The sequence below is a fragment of the Camelina sativa genome, chromosome 11 (genome assembly GCF_000633955.1).
Source record: "Camelina sativa cultivar DH55 chromosome 11, Cs, whole genome shotgun sequence".
Classification (NCBI taxonomy): domain Eukaryota; kingdom Viridiplantae; phylum Streptophyta; class Magnoliopsida; order Brassicales; family Brassicaceae; genus Camelina; species Camelina sativa.
The window spans coordinates 47,671,418-47,688,557 of record NC_025695.1 but is presented as its reverse complement, the minus strand read 5'-3'; the positions used below and the strand labels follow the sequence as shown (position 1 = coordinate 47,688,557).

Sequence of the window (17,140 nt, the reverse complement as noted above, 5' to 3'; positions counted from 1 at the left end):
TCATCATGGTTTTGTTTAATAAGTAGACTTGAACGGCTTGTAAACCTTAAGGTCAAGCATTACTCCGGCGATGGAACCAACTCCTGCGACCAACGTGATCATCAAACAACCAGCGCTCAACATCTGCAAACAAACCCACTTCATACTCCATCTCTCAACCTTCCTTTGTTTTATATACATCTCCACCGGAAAATAAACCGTCAAAGGCCAAAACCCTAACGCTCCTAAAATACCGACGACGTCGTTGAAAAACGGCAAAAGCATCGATATCACGGTGGTCAAAACCACAAACCCGCTCCGGTAAACCGTTCTGAAAACGTTAACCTTGTACGGTGATTTCAAACCGGGGATTCGGATTTCATGTTCCTTGATTACCAAGTCATTGTTGGGAAACCTAGCCGCGGCTTGTTTTTCAATAAAGGCGAAAATGGGCTGAGCAAAGACTTGGTAAGCTCCTACGAGGTGGATTACAATGGCAACGTTGGCCACGTCGAGAAGCCAAAACGGATTGTAGAAACCAAAACCGGTTAAAAGGTTTCCCGGTGCTGCATCTCCAAAAGCGGCATAGCCCATACAACCACATAGCAAGTAAAACGTCGTTGTAACAGCGATGCTGATTTTTGTGGCGTTCTTCATCGTTTTTGATTCCGCTGGAGGAGATCTTATAGTGTCCTACTCGAAAACACCACCACCCCCACAAGATATGTCAATTTGTTTTGTAAAATCATTTAGAAACCGATAATAACACTCGTATACTATTTCACTTTATATTTTACCTGAATCTCGATAAGAACAACAGAGTATGAATAAGCAAAGGCGATGTCTCCAAGTGCTTGAAAGGTTCTCCATATCTTCTGTGTCTGAGTCACTGCCCCTATGCTAATCCCTGTGAGACTTCCCTTGACGACCCCATTTGCTGAAACCCATAAGAGTTAGTTAAAGTGTTGTTGATTCTTGAGAAAGAATCTTAAAGATTTTTCATTTATTTTTACCTGCGACTTGAATGATTCCGAGAGCTAAGCCGATTGCAGAGTATGTGAAGGACATGATCGCAGCGACAATGGACAGCCACCAAATCTGGTCAAAATCTTTGATCTGAGAGAGCAAGATCTCGGTAACACCAAACATGATCATGTATGGATTGCTCGACATGTGGCACGGGTTCTTCCCACCGCTCTCGTGGAAACAGTTGGACCTCTTGATCGCCCTACAAAGCTCACCAAGTTTTTAAGGCTTTTTGAATCATTATTTTTAGTTCCAAGAGAATGAGAAAAGAGACTCACATCATGCTTATAGATGCTGCGATTGTGTAACCTATCGTGACACCGAAGAGATTCAAATACTGAATCAGCCCACAGATCTTGAACCTAAACCCACCTGACAGGAACAGAGCATTTCAGAACACCCACGAAACAGAGCAAAAACAGAGCAACCAAAAGCATGCACGTAGGAAAACAGAGAGAATCGAATGTTGTAGATACCTAGGATTGATCGGACAGCATCCATGTAAGTATAGTTTCTCTTCCCGGAGACAGGATCTCCAGTTCTGTAGCAGTCGCTAAGAAGAGTAGAAGAGTAGTAAGTGACAAAAGAGAACAAAAACATCACAGCAGGACCTGCGATCCAACCGAGTTGACCAATGGCCCATGCAAGCGATAGAACACCAGATCCAATCACCGCCGTAATAATATGAGCACTGGCGGTCCAAACCGTCCCTGAACGTTTAAGCCTGCCATCGTCATCGAAACATTTGAAAGCTGGCCGTGGAGCTTCCATCTGCAGGTTTTGTAGGTAAGAAATCAAAGTTATATATCAGAGGTCTCACTAGTTTTGAAATACTGTTAGTTGACTAACGACTATTGGCGGTTATAGTTTTTTCTATATATACAAAAAAAGAAATAAACAAGTAGTTGTTATATATACTAGTACCTTCTCTTATGGAGATTATTAAGCTTTAAGACTAGGGCTATGCACAAAACTTAACCCACACAAAAAAAGCCTATGCAGAAAAAGAAAGAAATAAGGAGAGAGCAGTTGCTGCTGCATTTTTGATTGTTTTTGGTTCATCACCTTTTATAAGCCATCAAAAGTGGGGAATCTTTTTTTATTTCTTATAAATAATATCATATATACAGGTCAGATTTGTAAAATTCGGCCACATAAGCCATACACATTTATTTCATTGTTTATCTGATGTGGGATTTTAGAGTGGGTATTAATATTCACTCTTTGGCTAAACGTTCAATATATATTGTGAATATTTTTTTCAAATGCTTTTGTTTTCTCTATTCTTTCAAGATACGTAAAAAAAATATCAAATGCTTGTTTTACGCCTCCATACCTTTTGGATTCGATCTAATCACTCGTACTAAATAATAATGAACAAAATTCATTCTTAATTCAAATGCTTCCGAACCCTAGGCTATATATATTAGGACATCAGCTAAATTAGGTTTATGTTGTTTATCTATTATATAAGGAATATATTCCGCATTACCGCATTATAATTTTGATTTCACTACCAGTATCCATCGATTTCAAATTAGTATGGTCTGAAATATCTTCGAACATATATGCATAATGTATTGTAATTCATACGGTTCATGAAGGGAGGGCGATATATTTCCTATCTTCGAACATATATGCATAATGTATTAGAATGATTTGATAGAGGTCCAGAGTATTTATCATGGATTTTCGATCGGGATAATTTAGCTAATGATTTTTTTTTTTTTTTTGGTTTTGGAAGAACGATACGTAATTAAGGTAAAACTTAATTAATGTTACAAAAAGGAAAAAGTGTGTTTGATACTTGATTAATATGTACTGTTAGTTGTACGAGAGTTTAAGTTCCGATCGACAATAAAGAAAAGGTTATAAGTTGTCAATTGTTGATTTCGGCCACAAATATTCTTGGTTTAAATGAACAATATGTAAAGCTAAAAAAGCATGATATGATATATAGAGAAGAGAGAATCGAATTTTTTCATGCAAGTGCTATTAATTATCCACCATTGCTATTTTTTTAAAGAGTATCTTTGAATACTTTATAAAAATACTCCTTTTGAATTCCAAGATTCTTTTGTTTTCGTTTTTTTTCCTTATATTCACTAGATTATTTTCTTTTTAATTTCGAGATTCATGAACGGAACATTGTTTCGAGTATATCTTTTACCTACAAAGACTACAAGCGTTAGGTTAAGAAGTTACGTGACTCTTCTTATTATTACACGGAACTTTGGCATCTTATTTCACCTACACGGATCTAACATTATTTAATACCGACATATGTACTTTAGATTACATACTTGAGTTTCTAAAACAGTAAACAGCAACAAGTTAAATGTTTAAAAGTGTTGTCTGAAAAATCAGATCTATCCCACAGAATCTGATCTGATTGATTTTTAATATGCATGACTCTAAAAAGCGTGCGAATCTTCTCTTCTCATTAGTAAAACCTAAAACGTAATCTTAGATTTTCAATGGGTTGATTAGGTAAAAAGTAAAGGATTTGAAAATAATTAGGCAGCAATTAAAGATAACATTATTTGCAAGTGTAGATAGAGATATTTTGAGCAAAATGGTTATAGTTGGCTAGACCGGTCTGACTAGAAATCAATTTCTTTCGACATAACCAGAATTTTATGGATTATGAATGATCCACGCATTCTGAAATTATCAAAATCTAAACTCTTTTTTTTTTCTTTATATCAAAGATAACCAACAATCCGAGTGACTTCGATCGAAACTGTTAGCTCTTACAAACTATTTAAGTCTAATATTCCGAAAGTATATTTAAAGAAGTGTGCAATTCCGTCCCCGGAAAACTGGATACTCGACCACTCTAACCGCCAAGAGCGAGAGTGGTTCAATCACAGAATCTTTACGGTCCAGTCTTGGTCCACTCGAACACCCGGTTTGCGGATGGTCAGCACCTTTGTACCCGAGGAAGCTACAAGCCCGCCCATTCGCAGTGGTCCCATCTCAATCTCTGCCTTCTGATTCAACGGTTCGACAAGTGCAGATTTCGGACCCGAGCTGTGTCCCAAGAGGATTATTCTGTCGATCACGCATTGGGAAGAGAGACGAGCTTGTGGAGGAGCTAAGTTTGTTGATGTGAGAACACCATTCGAGAACACGAAGCGGCGATGGATGTAAGCGCCTCGCCTGAATTCAAAGCTTTTGCCGTCGTCGATGTAGAGTTCACCAGCTGCTTCTTGAGAACTGTTCAACGCTACTACCTGAAGGATTTTAGATGTTAGATCACATAGTTTTATCATATGGATTCATCTTTCAGTACCGAGCGATTTACTTTGTTCATTGTGCTGATAGCATATGATATAACATTGTGATACGTACCAAAGTGTAAGGATCATTGTCCATTTGAGAAGAACTTCGCCGAAACCGGTCCTTCCTTGGGATGATAGTTCCTGCCTTTTGAAACGCAGGAATGCTTTCTTCTGGAGCGTCCATCTTGTGCGTCTTGCCTCCAACGTAAGTCTTACCGTTTCTCAGGTCAAACCATGAAACTTTTCCAGGCAAATACACGGAAGCATGTGTTGTTCCCTGATTTTGCATAAATGACGACAAGAAGGGATGTGGCAGGTTTGATTATTTCTCTGGAGATGATAATTAAGTATAGAGACACCAAGGCAAAGATAGAATTCAATAGGAAGTTGTACTCAAGCGCTCAAGTACCTTAGTGTAAACTCCTTGAACCAGTAGACCATCACCAACCATGAAAGCTTCGTCGTTGCTAAAAGTAGCTTCATCTTGCGGGAATTCCATCCATAATGGGCGTACAACGGGAACACCCGTAAGGTTTGCTTCTCTGAACAATGTGTAGAAGTATGGGAGCAGCATGTAACGAGTGTGTATGGCATCTCTCATGAGTTCTGTGTTCCGTTCACTGAAACAAGATAACATTAATTTGATTCGAATGAGAAAGTGCAAAATTAATGAGCCAGCAAATCAAAGGCAGAGAAACCTATAGACAACCATTGAAATGCGTACTTGATGTAATTAATGGGATAATTATTGATAAAATCAACTGACTAGACACTAGAGTGCAACACCAGGTTCTAATATCTGCTATCTTATTCACTTGGCAGTTCAGTTTCATGACCCCTGCTTAATATAGTAATATCCTCTGTCTGTTTGTCATCCATCAAACAAATATTCATAGACCAGACCTGGAGCTATTGTACTTAAATAATACGTCTTCACAAGGAAAACATAAGTACTGTATCACATCTTACCCAAACAACCAAGGCTCTCGTCTTTTGGTGTCATGATGAGCATGGCCCCTGAAAAATGGATAGTAAGCACCCACTTGGTACCACCTAACTAATAGTTCTGGTTCAGGATTTCCAAAGAACCCACCAATATCAGCTCCTGCAAAAGAAAAGAAAGCTTCCATTAGATTTGAGAATAAAAGAACTTTAGCAGAATTTGAACACAAAAATTTCTTGTACCCGAGAATGATATTCCAGTAAGACCAAGAGTTAATGTCATTGGAATGGAAACTCTAAGGTGTTCCCATTCGGCTGTGTTATCCCCAGTCCATATTGCTCCGTATCTTTGAGTGCCAGGAAAGATTGCCCTTGACAATACAAAAGGCCTATCCTTTCCTTCTCCACGCATAACAAGTCCATCGGAAGTCGCCATGTGAAAGTAATATCCATAAGCATTATGAACTTCCCTGTGTTCAACACCACCAACATGTAATGCATCTCTTGGCATAGTAACCTAATCAAAACAAAAATTCAGTCAGTATTCATCCCAATGATACTATTTACATAAATAGATGTTAAATGTGGGGAAAAAAGGAATGTTCTCTACATAAACCAACATAGGTTAAAATAAGCAATCATAGCTTACACTCCACTATTCAAGAAGTCAGAGATGAAGATTCGATGTTAAAAAACAGATAAACACACAATGAATCTTAAAATACTAGCTTTGGTAGTGAAATATTTGATAAATGGTGTCAGATCATGTAAGATAAGTGATCTATAAATAAAATACCCAACCAGAGTTCAAATTTATCCATAATTGCACTATAGACAAACTAAGGACCAACCAGACAGAAAGTTATACCTCAGGACCATTGAATACAGAAGGCTCATTCATGTCATTCCAGATGTATAATGAAGGAGTTGAACCAGCATAATTCTTATACGAGAATCTTCCACCCCACCATTCTCTAATCTCTGGACTCAACATATCAATGTAAGATGATGAACCAGGCCAGCACCAACCATCAAAGTCTTTTCCAGATGAATCCTTAACATAGTGTCCCATCTGAGTAGCCTCCTTATGTAGGAAGTATGAGTCATCCCTCTTGATATGAGGATCCACAATGGTCACCATCTTCCTACCCTTCGCAGCCAACTTCTTTTGCATCTCCTCTGGATGAGGAAACAAGACACTATCCCATGTAAAGTATCTCTTCCCATCTGTATGCTCGATGTCAAGCCAGAGAACATCATAAGGAATATCATGCTCATCGAATTTCGAGTCCACCTGTGCCACATCCTCCTCATCTTTGTAGTTCCACCTACATTGGTGATAACCAGTGGCAAACAACTGGGGCATGGCTGAAGTACCTGTCACACTTGCATACTGCTTTACAACATCCTTTGGCTCAGGCCCAACGAAAAAGAAAGTATCCACGATCCCTGCCTCACTCATCCATAATGTGTCGATCCTACTCTGACCGGAAGGCAAAGAAATACCACTCTCTGCATCCCATCCATTAGCCAACACATCAATCTGCATTTCCGCAGCATTCAACCAGAAAAATCCACAAGTTTTACCAGATTTCCCATGTGAAACCATGAACGGAATCGAGCCGTAAAGCCCAAATGGTGAATCATGATCGTATTCAAAAACATCGAGATTAAACAGCCTATATGGTTCAGATTCCTCAACTCCAGGACCCTTGGTAGGCTTCAAGGCGAAGCTAGTAGCGTGTTCAGGGATCCCATAAACGAAACTGGAATCATAAAACGAAACATCAAAGCTAATAGATTGAGGACCAAATGGTCTAGAGTCTGTATGAGTCCTAAATTTCTCTTCCCAGTTATCTCCTTCAGTTTTCTTCCCCAACTGCTCAAAATCAAACAATCCATGAGAATTCAACGACACGACGCGACGACGATCACCTGATTTCTCGCGCACATACACTTCAAACGGATCGTGCCGCACCACCGCCTCGTAGCCGTCGGATACATAGACAACTGAAGACGGACTAGTGTCTCCGGAGATCGTCTCCGTGGCTACTTTCTGAAGCCAGATCTTCTTCTCCTCGAACTCAGACACTACCACATCAGGAACTCTGANAAGCCCAAATGGTGAATCATGATCGTATTCAAAAACATCGAGATTAAACAGCCTATATGGTTCAGATTCCTCAACTCCAGGACCCTTGGTAGGCTTCAAGGCGAAGCTAGTAGCGTGTTCAGGGATCCCATAAACGAAACTGGAATCATAAAACGAAACATCAAAGCTAATAGATTGAGGACCAAATGGTCTAGAGTCTGTATGAGTCCTAAATTTCTCTTCCCAGTTATCTCCTTCAGTTTTCTTCCCCAACTGCTCAAAATCAAACAATCCATGAGAATTCAACGACACGACGCGACGACGATCACCTGATTTCTCGCGCACATACACTTCAAACGGATCGTGCCGCACCACCGCCTCGTAGCCGTCGGATACATAGACAACTGAAGACGGACTAGTGTCTCCGGAGATCGTCTCCGTGGCTACTTTCTGAAGCCAGATCTTCTTCTCCTCGAACTCAGACACTACCACATCAGGAACTCTGAACCTCTTCTTCGGCGGGTTCAGCGAATGGTCCTCATCGACTCTGAATCGCACGATCCCATCCCTATAAACCGAGAGAGACAGAACCAACGGCTTGATCTGATCACCATCTTCTTGATTAGGGGTTTTTTTCGGTACTAGCTTCGCTACGAGATCTCCATCGGTGATGGAAACATCGCCGACGGTTAGGGAACACGCGCCGGGAGTACGGGATCGAGCGCGTTTACAGAACGGGGTTTGGTCGCAGCTGCGAAACTCCTCCTTCTTCCATGAAAGTGCTGTTTGCGAGCAGAAGCAAATGAGTGATATTACAAAGAGAAGAGATCTCATTTTGGTTCCTCGTTCATGGAAAATCCTTAGATTGAGGAAGTGAGAATCACAAAACTCTGAGGAAGATGATCTTTCCGGGTCGGATCCGAATACCCGACCATATTATCAATATTAAGGCCCTTAGGGCCCAAACGCGGCCCAAATTCCGGGTATGTAAATGTTTCTAGATCTGTCTTCTTATAGCAAAACCCTAATTTTGGAAAATTGGAATTGTGAAAGAGAAGACGATGCCGGAGAAGACGATTATAACGTCGGAGAGTTCAAATTCGTCTCCGTTGAACCCTTCGTCTTCGCGGATTATATGCCATGTATGTAATAAGCAGTTCTCGCAGTACACTTGTCCCCGATGCAACTTCCGCTACTGTTCCCTTCCTTGTTACAAATCTCACAGCGTCCAGTGTACTGAATCATTCATGAGAGAGAATGTAAACGATGAGTTGAAGCAAGTTCGATCTGATGATCAAACCAAAACGAAGATGCTCGAGATTTTGAAAAGGTTTCACGAAGAAGAAGAAGATGGGGGAATTGATAGCATCACGGATGACGATGATGAAGGTTCAATCTTACAGGAGGAGATTATGCAGAGGATTATGAACGGAGATGAAGTCAGTCTTGATGATTTGAGCTTAGAAGAGAGAAAAGGGTTCCAAAGAGCTTTAGCGTCTGGAGAATTAAGCAAAATGATTGAACCATGGGATCCTTGGTGGTTACGTGCTTCAGCTCGAACGATCTCTCTTGGACGCGGAGGTACACAACTCGTTCAGTGTGTTGAAGAAGAAGAGGAGGAAGAGGTTAGAGTTGTGAGTGAGATCCCGAGAGGGCCTGATACACCTTTGATTTCAGTAAGCAAGCTTAGCGCAACGAATCCATCTCCTCTTTTACCAATCCATTTGATTGACATTGTATACAGTTATTGCTTTACTCTCCGTATCTACAATGGAGAGTGGCAATCCGATTCGTTAGGTTCAGCTACAATGGTCTTGAGTGTTTCATCTGTTTTGGGTCAGAACGCACAACCTGAGACCATCAAGGAAGTGCTGTCCTTTTGCTTGGAACAGACTTGCTCTTCGGCTTATAAAAACCTTGGTGGCGGTCTCAAGTTCGGATTGAACCTGGTCGATGATGTGATTTGTTTGCTTTCTCTTGGCTCTGGAGCTATTGTATGCCTGCTCTGCGATCTCCAGAGGCTTATTCATGGTGCAATACGTGAAGTAAAATCATCTTCAGGTCGTGATCTGAAGAAGAGACTAAAGCTTGCAGAGAGGAAAGTGTTCTTCATGATGTGTTGGGTCAATGAGCAGAGTTCTGAAGTATGGCAAGCTTTGGAGTCATCCGTAAGGGCGGAGAAGAACTCGGTGGTTGAGCTAAATGGGGTTCCGAAAATGAAGAAAACAGATCAGTTCCGAAAAGGCGGTGGCGTGGTGATTGAGGAGATAGAATGAGAGTTCTAATGTTTTATAGTTATAGCTTGATAATGTAAGGTTTGTTAACAAATGAATGAATGTCTTGTGGTGTTGCTCCTAATTGATAATGTAAGGTTTGCATATGAATCCCAAATATTCATGATCCCTACCTGGAACATGATACCTTAGCCAAAAAACCATGATCAAATTTGAGAACATCCAGTTAGGCATGAATTTGCCTCTGTAATCGGGTGTTCTTTCTAGCAATGCCAATATCTTTCAATCTCTTAACCGTTTAACCATGCCATGCTTTTCCCCATACTGACCCGTATCAAGCCCAACCGGCTCACTCCCGTACTGAACATATCCTAAGATATTTAGGTCAGTAGTCAACTCACCTCCATGGTTTAAGCACAGTTTGCGTTATTGGTTTTCATACAAATTACTATTACGCGTTGCAAACAGATAGCTAGCATTTAGCGAAGATTAATATACATATATTGATCCCACTCGTTTTAGTCCCTAGAGTTGTAGACATATAACATGATTAAACTTACAAGGAAATAGCGATTGATAAATTGATTGCAACAGACCAGATGCATACAGGAAGTGTCTGTCTACTTCGCTTCTTGTTCATAAGCAATTTCAAAACTCATGTGTTCTGGTTCCCCATCCATGGTTTTCCTTACGATAGTTTTGTAATCAACAGCGACACCACTTGAAGAAACACCTCTATACTTGTAACTTATGTAGAATATTGCATTCTCTGCGTGGAGCTTCTCACGAGCCTCAGTCATGTAATCTTCTTTAGTTTCTACAACTACCTTGTTGATCTCCAAGGGAGGGGAAGCCTCCAATAACTGGAGTCGTCACATTGGCCAGTGTAAGAGGAAACAGATAACAAGTCTGGCAGAGAATGATTGCAAATTTCAAGTGACTTACAGGATATATTGCATTATAGAATGCGATTTCAATGAATAGATGCAGCCAGTCATTATCATGCAGCTCTGATTCCTGCACCTGTGATCGATGATGCACAAACAAACAAAAAGCATTTATCTACATTTAACTGGCATCAACAAGATTAAAACTCCACTCTCTGGACATATATCTTACCACGTAATACTTTTTGTTGTCACTGGAAAAGGCCTCATCATCAGACAACCATTTGGGCATTTCACCTGTGTAGAATTGATCTACAGCATCCTCATACCGGTCCCAATATTCATTCACACGCTTGTTACCTTTTAAAAAGTGATCTCTAGAAACTGTTAGTCCTCTAAAGAAAGAAAGACAGTGATATAATTGAGAAGATGCGGTAAATAAAAATCTTTACGTACATGTGGGTCTGCAGGCCAAGATCCTCCACGTATATCCAGCAGCATGACTGAACACAGTCTGAAAAGAGGAGAAGACAGAGTCGCAGGTTGGATCCATGGCCTCAAAAGTTATGTAGAACTAAGATCCTACGTCGTAAGCAGTCCACATAGAATTATACTTTTCCCAACGCACAAACTTAAAGTTTGTTCCCTGACAACCCAAAATCAAAACAAAAACTCTCATAAAAAAGGAAATTAGAGGAATATTTAAGGCAGGGTTCTTCTTACAAGACATAAGGAGAGGGATCGGAGAGTTACCTTTTGAAAGTTGTAGCAGTAGAGTGCAAACCTACAGTAAAGGGTGAGATGATAATCATAGTCACCAACATCAGGCTTCCTTATTCTAAAAGCAGAGCCTCCATAATCAAAACCCTTGGAAAGTCAAAATCAAAATCAGAACCAAAAAAAAAACCCTGGAAAATCAAAACCATCCCTGATGGAGTGATGGTGAAGTAAAGTAGTATCCATGAGACGGGAACGAAAGCTAAGAGATCAAAATCAATTACACAAACAATCATGAGGGAAGAGGATTTACATACATAGGCCAGATGGGAATATTTCTTACTCCAAGCCCTTAACTTTTTCTCTTTTTTCCTTTCCGTTGCTGCTCTTGAAATTTCAAGCTTCCCGAATTCACTTACGCGTAGGACCTCCATATCTAAGTAAAAGCCCTAAATCTCTCAGATGTATTAATCAAGTTATATTACAATACTATGGTTTTAACACATATATATATATAATATATATATGGTATGTCTTTATTATAAGAGAGATATGACCTAATTGATGGAAAAGTGAAAACTGTGTTAAGTTAATCAGTGGAAATTTCTTTGTTTATTGTTTTCTGAGTTGTAACAAAGAAATACAAACAAACAAAAAAATTATCTTCCTTTGATAGCTTATGATTCCCACCCACATCTTCAACTTTGCAACTAACGTTTTGCATCATCTTTTAACTTCTTCTTGCGTAGCTTATTGCACCGCCGAAACTTTCCTTCTCGATAACTTTATCTTCATAGGATTGCCCCCTTTCTCCTCAAAGATCACCAGCTCATTCCCGGAAGCCTTAAACCATGATCTTGGTACATGATACCTACGCCAAAAAAGAAAAAAGAAAAAAAAAACCAAGATGATGTAATGAACAAAGAGAGATGTAATGAAGAAAAACACAAAGATGATGACAACTCTTACCATCTCTGAGATGGCTCACCACATCCAGTTAAGCATTTATCCGGCATGAATTTGCCTCTGTAATCGCATTCTTTAACGCATTCGTCATTCGGGGTGTTCTTTCTAGCAATCCTGGGCCAATATCTACCAATCTCTTCTCCGTTTAACCATGCCATGCCTTTCCCCATACTGATCATATCAAGCCCAACTGGCTCACTCCCAGAAGGTTGGTCTATGACAACCTACACAAAAGATCAGATCTTTAGAGAGGAAGACAGAACTTTATCTTCTACGATCTTGGTTCTTGTCCAAGAAGTTACATTACCTTATACCAAGTCAAAGGCTGTTTCTTAGGAGGTTTTGTAGTCACCGTCCATTTCACTGCCCCGGAGTTGCCTGGCTTGGACAGTTCTAGATGCTCTCCTTGTACGCCGAGCTGCAAGATTTCATGGGAATGGTGTTGAGAGACTCATTGAAAAGAGAGAATCACTTGGAGCACATGACAGGTTTCTAGGCAGAGGATTATATATAACCTTGTAGGACCATTTGCTATTTGTCAAATTCAATGTGCCCTTGTTGAAACCTTTGATTGAGACACTTGTAAGCCCAGCTCCAACCCATTCGTAAAAGGATCCTGCATTCTGTAGCAGAGGAAGTCAAGGAATGTCTGAGTTCGGATGATGGAGCAAAACTGCAATGATTACATGGAACAGCATAATTCGAAATTTTGTGTTCATAGAATTACCGAAAGACCAACGGTCATGCTAAGCAAATCAATATTATTATCGCCCGCTTTGAGAGAAACTGATTTCTTGAGTTTAAAAGGCACATGAGTCCCATTCCCTGTCGCAGTTCCTAGAAACCAGTAGTCACATTTACGCACAATCAATTAGAAAACCAAGTTCAAGAAATAACAAAATGGCTGCGAGTGTTAGAAAGTAAGTACCTAGGTACTCTTTGTTGATGAAAACATGAAGAGTATGCCCCTTTGATTCTATAAACAGAACCGGGCGGTTACCCTTGCTCAGGAACTCTTCATTTTCACTGACTTTTATACTGCAGCAGATTGAATACATTTGCTTCAGGTTCTGTCTCGACGAATTCAAATAATTTAAAGTGATAGTATTCAGGTACTGACCTTGTTGTGTACCAAAGATAGTCAGTTGTGTCCTTTGTGGTGTTGATGTGGTCAACGAGTTCATTTTTCACAAAATCTGCTTCTCCCCAGATACCCGGTTTCTCCGAGAACACTTCCCATTTAAGACCTGATGAAGATTTCAAATCTTCAGGTGACATTTCAACCTTGGAGGACTTTGAAGTTACCTGTTGCAAAATGTAAATTCAGCCTTTTGCTAAGTTGTGTTTTCGTATTATGTCATTGTCCAAACCAGTTATTGTTGTTACCTTTGCTGTGTTGAAAACCTCGTTCTTGCAGTCAGGTAGAATGCTAACTGACCAAGCAGGCAAGTGGTATGACGTGTTTCGAAACATCACCGTCTTGTCACTTTTATCATCCAAGTTTGACAGAAACGCAGCACAATTTCCCGAAGAGTCTGTGTACACATCAGCCTGAAAATCGAAAACAAATCATCAGAAAGAACATTCTGACAGAAAAAGAAGTCTTTCGCGGGGGTTTAAAAACAGAAAGTGCACCTCGAGTGAATGGCCTAATGTAATATTTTGATGCTCGCCACTGATCAGCAAGTTTTCAGAGAGCATTATAGCTTTGTGAAGATTTTTAAGGTGTCCCCATTTTGGTAATCTTGGCAATCCTGATAAAGGAACAGCACATAAACATTATTTGTAACCATTGAAGATTTATCTCATTACATAGTGATATTCTTTGTTACAAACTCACCATACTCATCGATCGGAGCTTCATAGTCATAGCTCGTAGTGATAAAAGGTCCTCCTGAAGTACGTCCAAAATTCGTTCCTCCGTGATACTACACCAAATTGCAGACAAAACATACAAGCAAAATCCATTTAGATTACAAACAGAGCTTACTAACTTCCTTGTATTGAATAAATTAAGAAATATTACCATGTAGTAGTTGTGAACACTTCCACCTTTCCCGAAAAAACGAGCAACAGAGTAAGCTACATCCTCTGCTGGTCTGTGAGGGTCTCTGCCTCCAAATGTTTTAAACCTAGAAGAAAAGAAAAATTCTTTTCAGACCGCGAAAAACAGATTCACTTGCTAATGAACAAGAAGCTCCAAAGACTCCAACTTTGTAAGAAACAGAATTCAAAGAAATGTTAGCAGAACCAGAGATCAAACTACTTACCATCCAGGCCAGTTCTCAGTCCAAATCTTGGGTTTATCTGGTGTATTAGGTGTGAATTGGTCACAGTAAAAGCCATTGCAGGTACTAATCTGCACAAGGAAATAAGAAAAATCCATCATAACCTGGCACAAGTTGAGAAATTTTTCACTTAGAAACCATCAGCTAACCTAACGTTACAAGAAACTATGCAATGAATCAAAAAGATGAAGGTATGTATAGATCTTGTGGTTTCAGATTCGATAAAGACTTACCACAGTCGAAGGAGCATCCCATTGCTGGCACATCATCCATGGAACACCAATGTTCTGTGAGACAGCCATAGAAGCAGACCACTGAGCATACCTTTTCCCTCCTTTTCCGTAATCTTTCTCATAATACCCGTACTCGTTTTCCACCTAATGAAATCACAATATTAAGAACAACATTCTAAAAAGGTAACAAAACAATGCTGAAATTGTTGTATATGTTGTCATTTGTCTTGCCTGAGACAAGATTATTGGACCGCCTTGTGGTGCGAAAAGCTTCTCTTTTTTCAACACGTTCACTATATAAGTCGTGAAACTCTCCATGTAATGCTGAAACGAAAAATTCACAGAGCAAAGAACTTTAAGTAACAGAGAAAAGAAAGACAAAAAAAAAAACAATTTACGAAATATTATCCTTTCTAACCTTCCAGGGCTCATTATCCGCCCTGAAGACTGTTCCTGGAACGTAATGCAGCCAAACCGGGACTCCCCTATAACCCCACAAGATTCAATTACAAAAACTTCAAAAGAGGGGACACTAAATGATAAAGGAGTGATTTGTATAGAGAGGGCATCACCCATAATTCCACTCGGCTGCAACAAAAGGACCAATTCGTAGAATCATGTGCATTCCAGCTTCCTGAACAATCTTGATGAACTTCACTAGATTATACCGACCACCAAAATAATACTACAAACCAACAACAACAAAATAATTATTGATGGACTCTAAACTCAACAAACATCTGACAGAGTAATAACTGAAAAGGTAATACCAACCTTTCCAGGAGATGGCTCATGGCCATTCCAAAACACATAAGACTCGATTGCGTTGCAGCCTCCTTCTTTTGCTGTTTGAACAAGCGATGGCCACATCTGCAATAGAACCAATTTAATCCTCCAGCAGATTCCAAAATCGAAACAATTTTTTTCCCAAATTAACCAGATTCACACCCAATGTCGTCTGTAAGAGACTGATTCTAGAATCTCCCTCTGAGATTTTTTTCAACTAACATGTGAGCAAAGATCAGAAATCCAAAAAAGCTTCGAACTTTAACATTCACTAAGCGGATATATCAAAGACAGGAGAAGAAAAAAAAAAAGGAAGAAGAAGAAGTCACTACTAACAGCTGGAACGCTTCTGGGATAGTGAATGGCGGCGGAGATAATGAGCTGACGGCGATTGCCGATGGAGAGAGAACGGTGGTCGTAGGTTACATTGGCCGACTCGATAGCTCTCAACGACAAGAGAAACACCATAGCCACTAGAATCGCGGAAGAAGCAATGCTTCCAGTAACCCGCTTCATATTTCTTTAGATCTTCTTCGTTTTTGGCTTGAGAGTGTGTCTTCTCTCAAAGTGACTAAAACCCTCTCTTTTCTCAATTAGGAGGGAAACACAAAGATTTATCCTTTAAGGGCATCCATAAATATATTTTCTTGGTTTCTGTGGGAGTGTACAAGAGAGAGAGTGTGTGACCAAATCACACTCTTCAGTGTTGTGGATTTATCATTATTTTTTATTTCTTTTATAATCAGATTGTTCTCTTATTTTTTTAGTATAAGCTTTTCTTTTTTGCTATTAGTATAACATAGTACTATACATTTATACTTGGTACTAGAGTCTAGAGCCTAGAGGTACATCATGTATGCAGGTGAAGCTAATTTTGTTGGTAATTAATACTTACTCCGTTTCAAAATATAAAATATTTTAAAGAAGTTTTTTGTTTTATAATATAATATAGGATGTTTTCAAGTTTCTATACAACTTTTAGATTACTTTAGTATTTTATACTCCCTCCGTTTCAAAATATAAAATGTTTTAACTAAAGCACGCAGATTAATAAGTCTCTACTTTTAACAAGTACAACCAATCAGAAACAATACTGCATAATATAAAATATTAAACTAATCTAAAAGTTGTATAGAAAATTGAAAACATCCTATATTATAAAACAAAAACTTCTCTAAAACATCTTATATTTTGAAACGGAAGGAATATTATGCAGTATTGTTTCTGATTGGTTGAACTTGTTAAAAGTAAAAACTTCTTAATCTGTGTGCTTTAGTTAAAATATCCTATATTTTGAAACGGAGGGAGTACTATATAATTAAATTCTGCCTAAGACACATTCCCTAATCTTTTGAAATGTAGTCTTTTTTATTCGCTAGTCGATACCGTATAATTCACATATGATATAGGTCGTCTTGATATAAACGTATAGTTTTGAGTTTTTTTTGTTTCAATAATAAAAATAACAAATACACACATACACACAAACAAAAGATAATTGAGAAACACGATGTGATGATCTATATGGCGTTGCGCATCATCATGGACCATGGTTCATTTAGATTAGCGAAGAAGTAAAGCCAACTTCAAGCAAGAAAAAGACAATAGAGAAAGTGAAGTCTTTTACTTTTTTATAACCAAATCTGACTTTCCTACTAAAAGATCTAAACCCTTTCTCCATCCTTTCGCCACGTAAAATTAAAGAT

At 39.2% G+C, this 17,140-nt stretch overlaps 4 protein-coding genes and 1 pseudogene across 6 annotated transcripts in view; 1 reads left to right on the top strand and 4 right to left on the bottom strand.

The window, feature by feature from the left end:
• LOC104727013 (amino acid permease 4-like) overlaps positions 1-2,038 on the bottom strand; it is a 3,192-nt gene extending 1,154 nt beyond the window's left edge. Inside the window, exons 1-6 of one of the 2 annotated variants that reach the window (XM_010446004.2) lie at positions 1,930-2,038; positions 1,482-1,776; positions 1,284-1,377; positions 993-1,207; positions 777-916; positions 46-672 (exon numbers count right to left, since the gene is read on the bottom strand). In XM_010446004.2, the coding sequence (XP_010444306.1) occupies positions 46-672; positions 777-916; positions 993-1,207; positions 1,284-1,377; positions 1,482-1,776 (1,371 nt within the window). In that variant the 5' untranslated portion in view covers positions 1,930-2,038. Of the gene's footprint in view, positions 1-6; positions 673-776; positions 917-992; positions 1,208-1,283; positions 1,378-1,481; positions 1,777-1,929 lie in introns of those variants that run through there. The other variant, XM_019231580.1, reaches the window with a different exon arrangement.
• On the bottom strand, positions 3,676-8,207 carry LOC104727012 (probable glucan 1,3-alpha-glucosidase). 2 transcript variants are annotated; one of them, XM_019232815.1, is made up of 7 exons: positions 7,813-8,207; positions 6,100-7,326; positions 5,475-5,748; positions 5,259-5,394; positions 4,699-4,909; positions 4,360-4,566; positions 3,676-4,241 (listed from the first exon to the last, which is right to left on the bottom strand). In XM_019232815.1, exons 1-7 carry the CDS (start codon positions 8,155-8,157, stop codon positions 3,873-3,875), a joined length of 2,769 nt encoding a protein of 922 aa, XP_019088360.1. In that variant the 5' UTR covers positions 8,158-8,207; the 3' UTR covers positions 3,676-3,872. The 2 variants fall into 2 exon arrangements, with proteins under 2 accessions (XP_019088360.1, XP_010444304.1); XM_010446002.2 differs by having other exon boundaries at positions 6,100-7,166; positions 7,653-8,206.
• LOC104727011 (zinc finger HIT domain-containing protein 2-like) lies at positions 8,334-9,725 on the top strand. Its single transcript, XM_010446001.1, has one exon. It carries the CDS (start codon positions 8,385-8,387, stop codon positions 9,597-9,599), a length of 1,215 nt encoding a protein of 404 aa, XP_010444303.1. The 5' UTR covers positions 8,334-8,384; the 3' UTR covers positions 9,600-9,725.
• On the bottom strand, positions 10,036-11,615 carry LOC104727010 (annotated as a pseudogene).
• LOC104727009 (beta-galactosidase 10-like) lies at positions 11,723-16,146 on the bottom strand. Its single transcript, XM_010445999.2, has 18 exons — positions 15,771-16,146; positions 15,423-15,518; positions 15,221-15,333; positions 15,067-15,133; positions 14,880-14,972; positions 14,649-14,792; positions 14,398-14,486; positions 14,154-14,259; positions 13,968-14,055; positions 13,763-13,881; positions 13,514-13,678; positions 13,248-13,432; positions 13,056-13,165; positions 12,855-12,964; positions 12,643-12,750; positions 12,435-12,545; positions 12,131-12,351; positions 11,723-12,032 (listed from the first exon to the last, which is right to left on the bottom strand). Exons 1-18 carry the CDS (start codon positions 15,948-15,950, stop codon positions 11,912-11,914), a joined length of 2,226 nt encoding a protein of 741 aa, XP_010444301.1. The 5' UTR covers positions 15,951-16,146; the 3' UTR covers positions 11,723-11,911.

Coding starts and splice junctions, on each gene's coding strand:
- LOC104727012 (XM_019232815.1), bottom strand. CDS start 8,157: ATGAGATCTCTTCTCTTTGTAATATCACTCATTTGCTTCTGCTCGCAA. Junction 5,395..5,474: donor TACTGGAATATCATTCTCGG/GTACAAGAAATT, acceptor TTTCTTTTGCAG/GAGCTGATATTGGTGGGTTC. Junction 4,567..4,698: donor TTCAAGGAGTTTACACTAAG/GTACTTGAGCGC, acceptor ATGCAAAATCAG/GGAACAACACATGCTTCCGT.
- LOC104727011 (XM_010446001.1), top strand. CDS start 8,385: ATGCCGGAGAAGACGATTATAACGTCGGAGAGTTCAAATTCGTCTCCG.
- LOC104727009 (XM_010445999.2), bottom strand. CDS start 15,950: ATGAAGCGGGTTACTGGAAGCATTGCTTCTTCCGCGATTCTAGTGGCT. Junction 13,166..13,247: donor TATCTTTGGTACACAACAAG/GTCAGTACCTGA, acceptor AATCTGCTGCAG/TATAAAAGTCAGTGAAAATG. Junction 12,546..12,642: donor ATAGCAAATGGTCCTACAAG/GTTATATATAAT, acceptor GAAATCTTGCAG/CTCGGCGTACAAGGAGAGCA.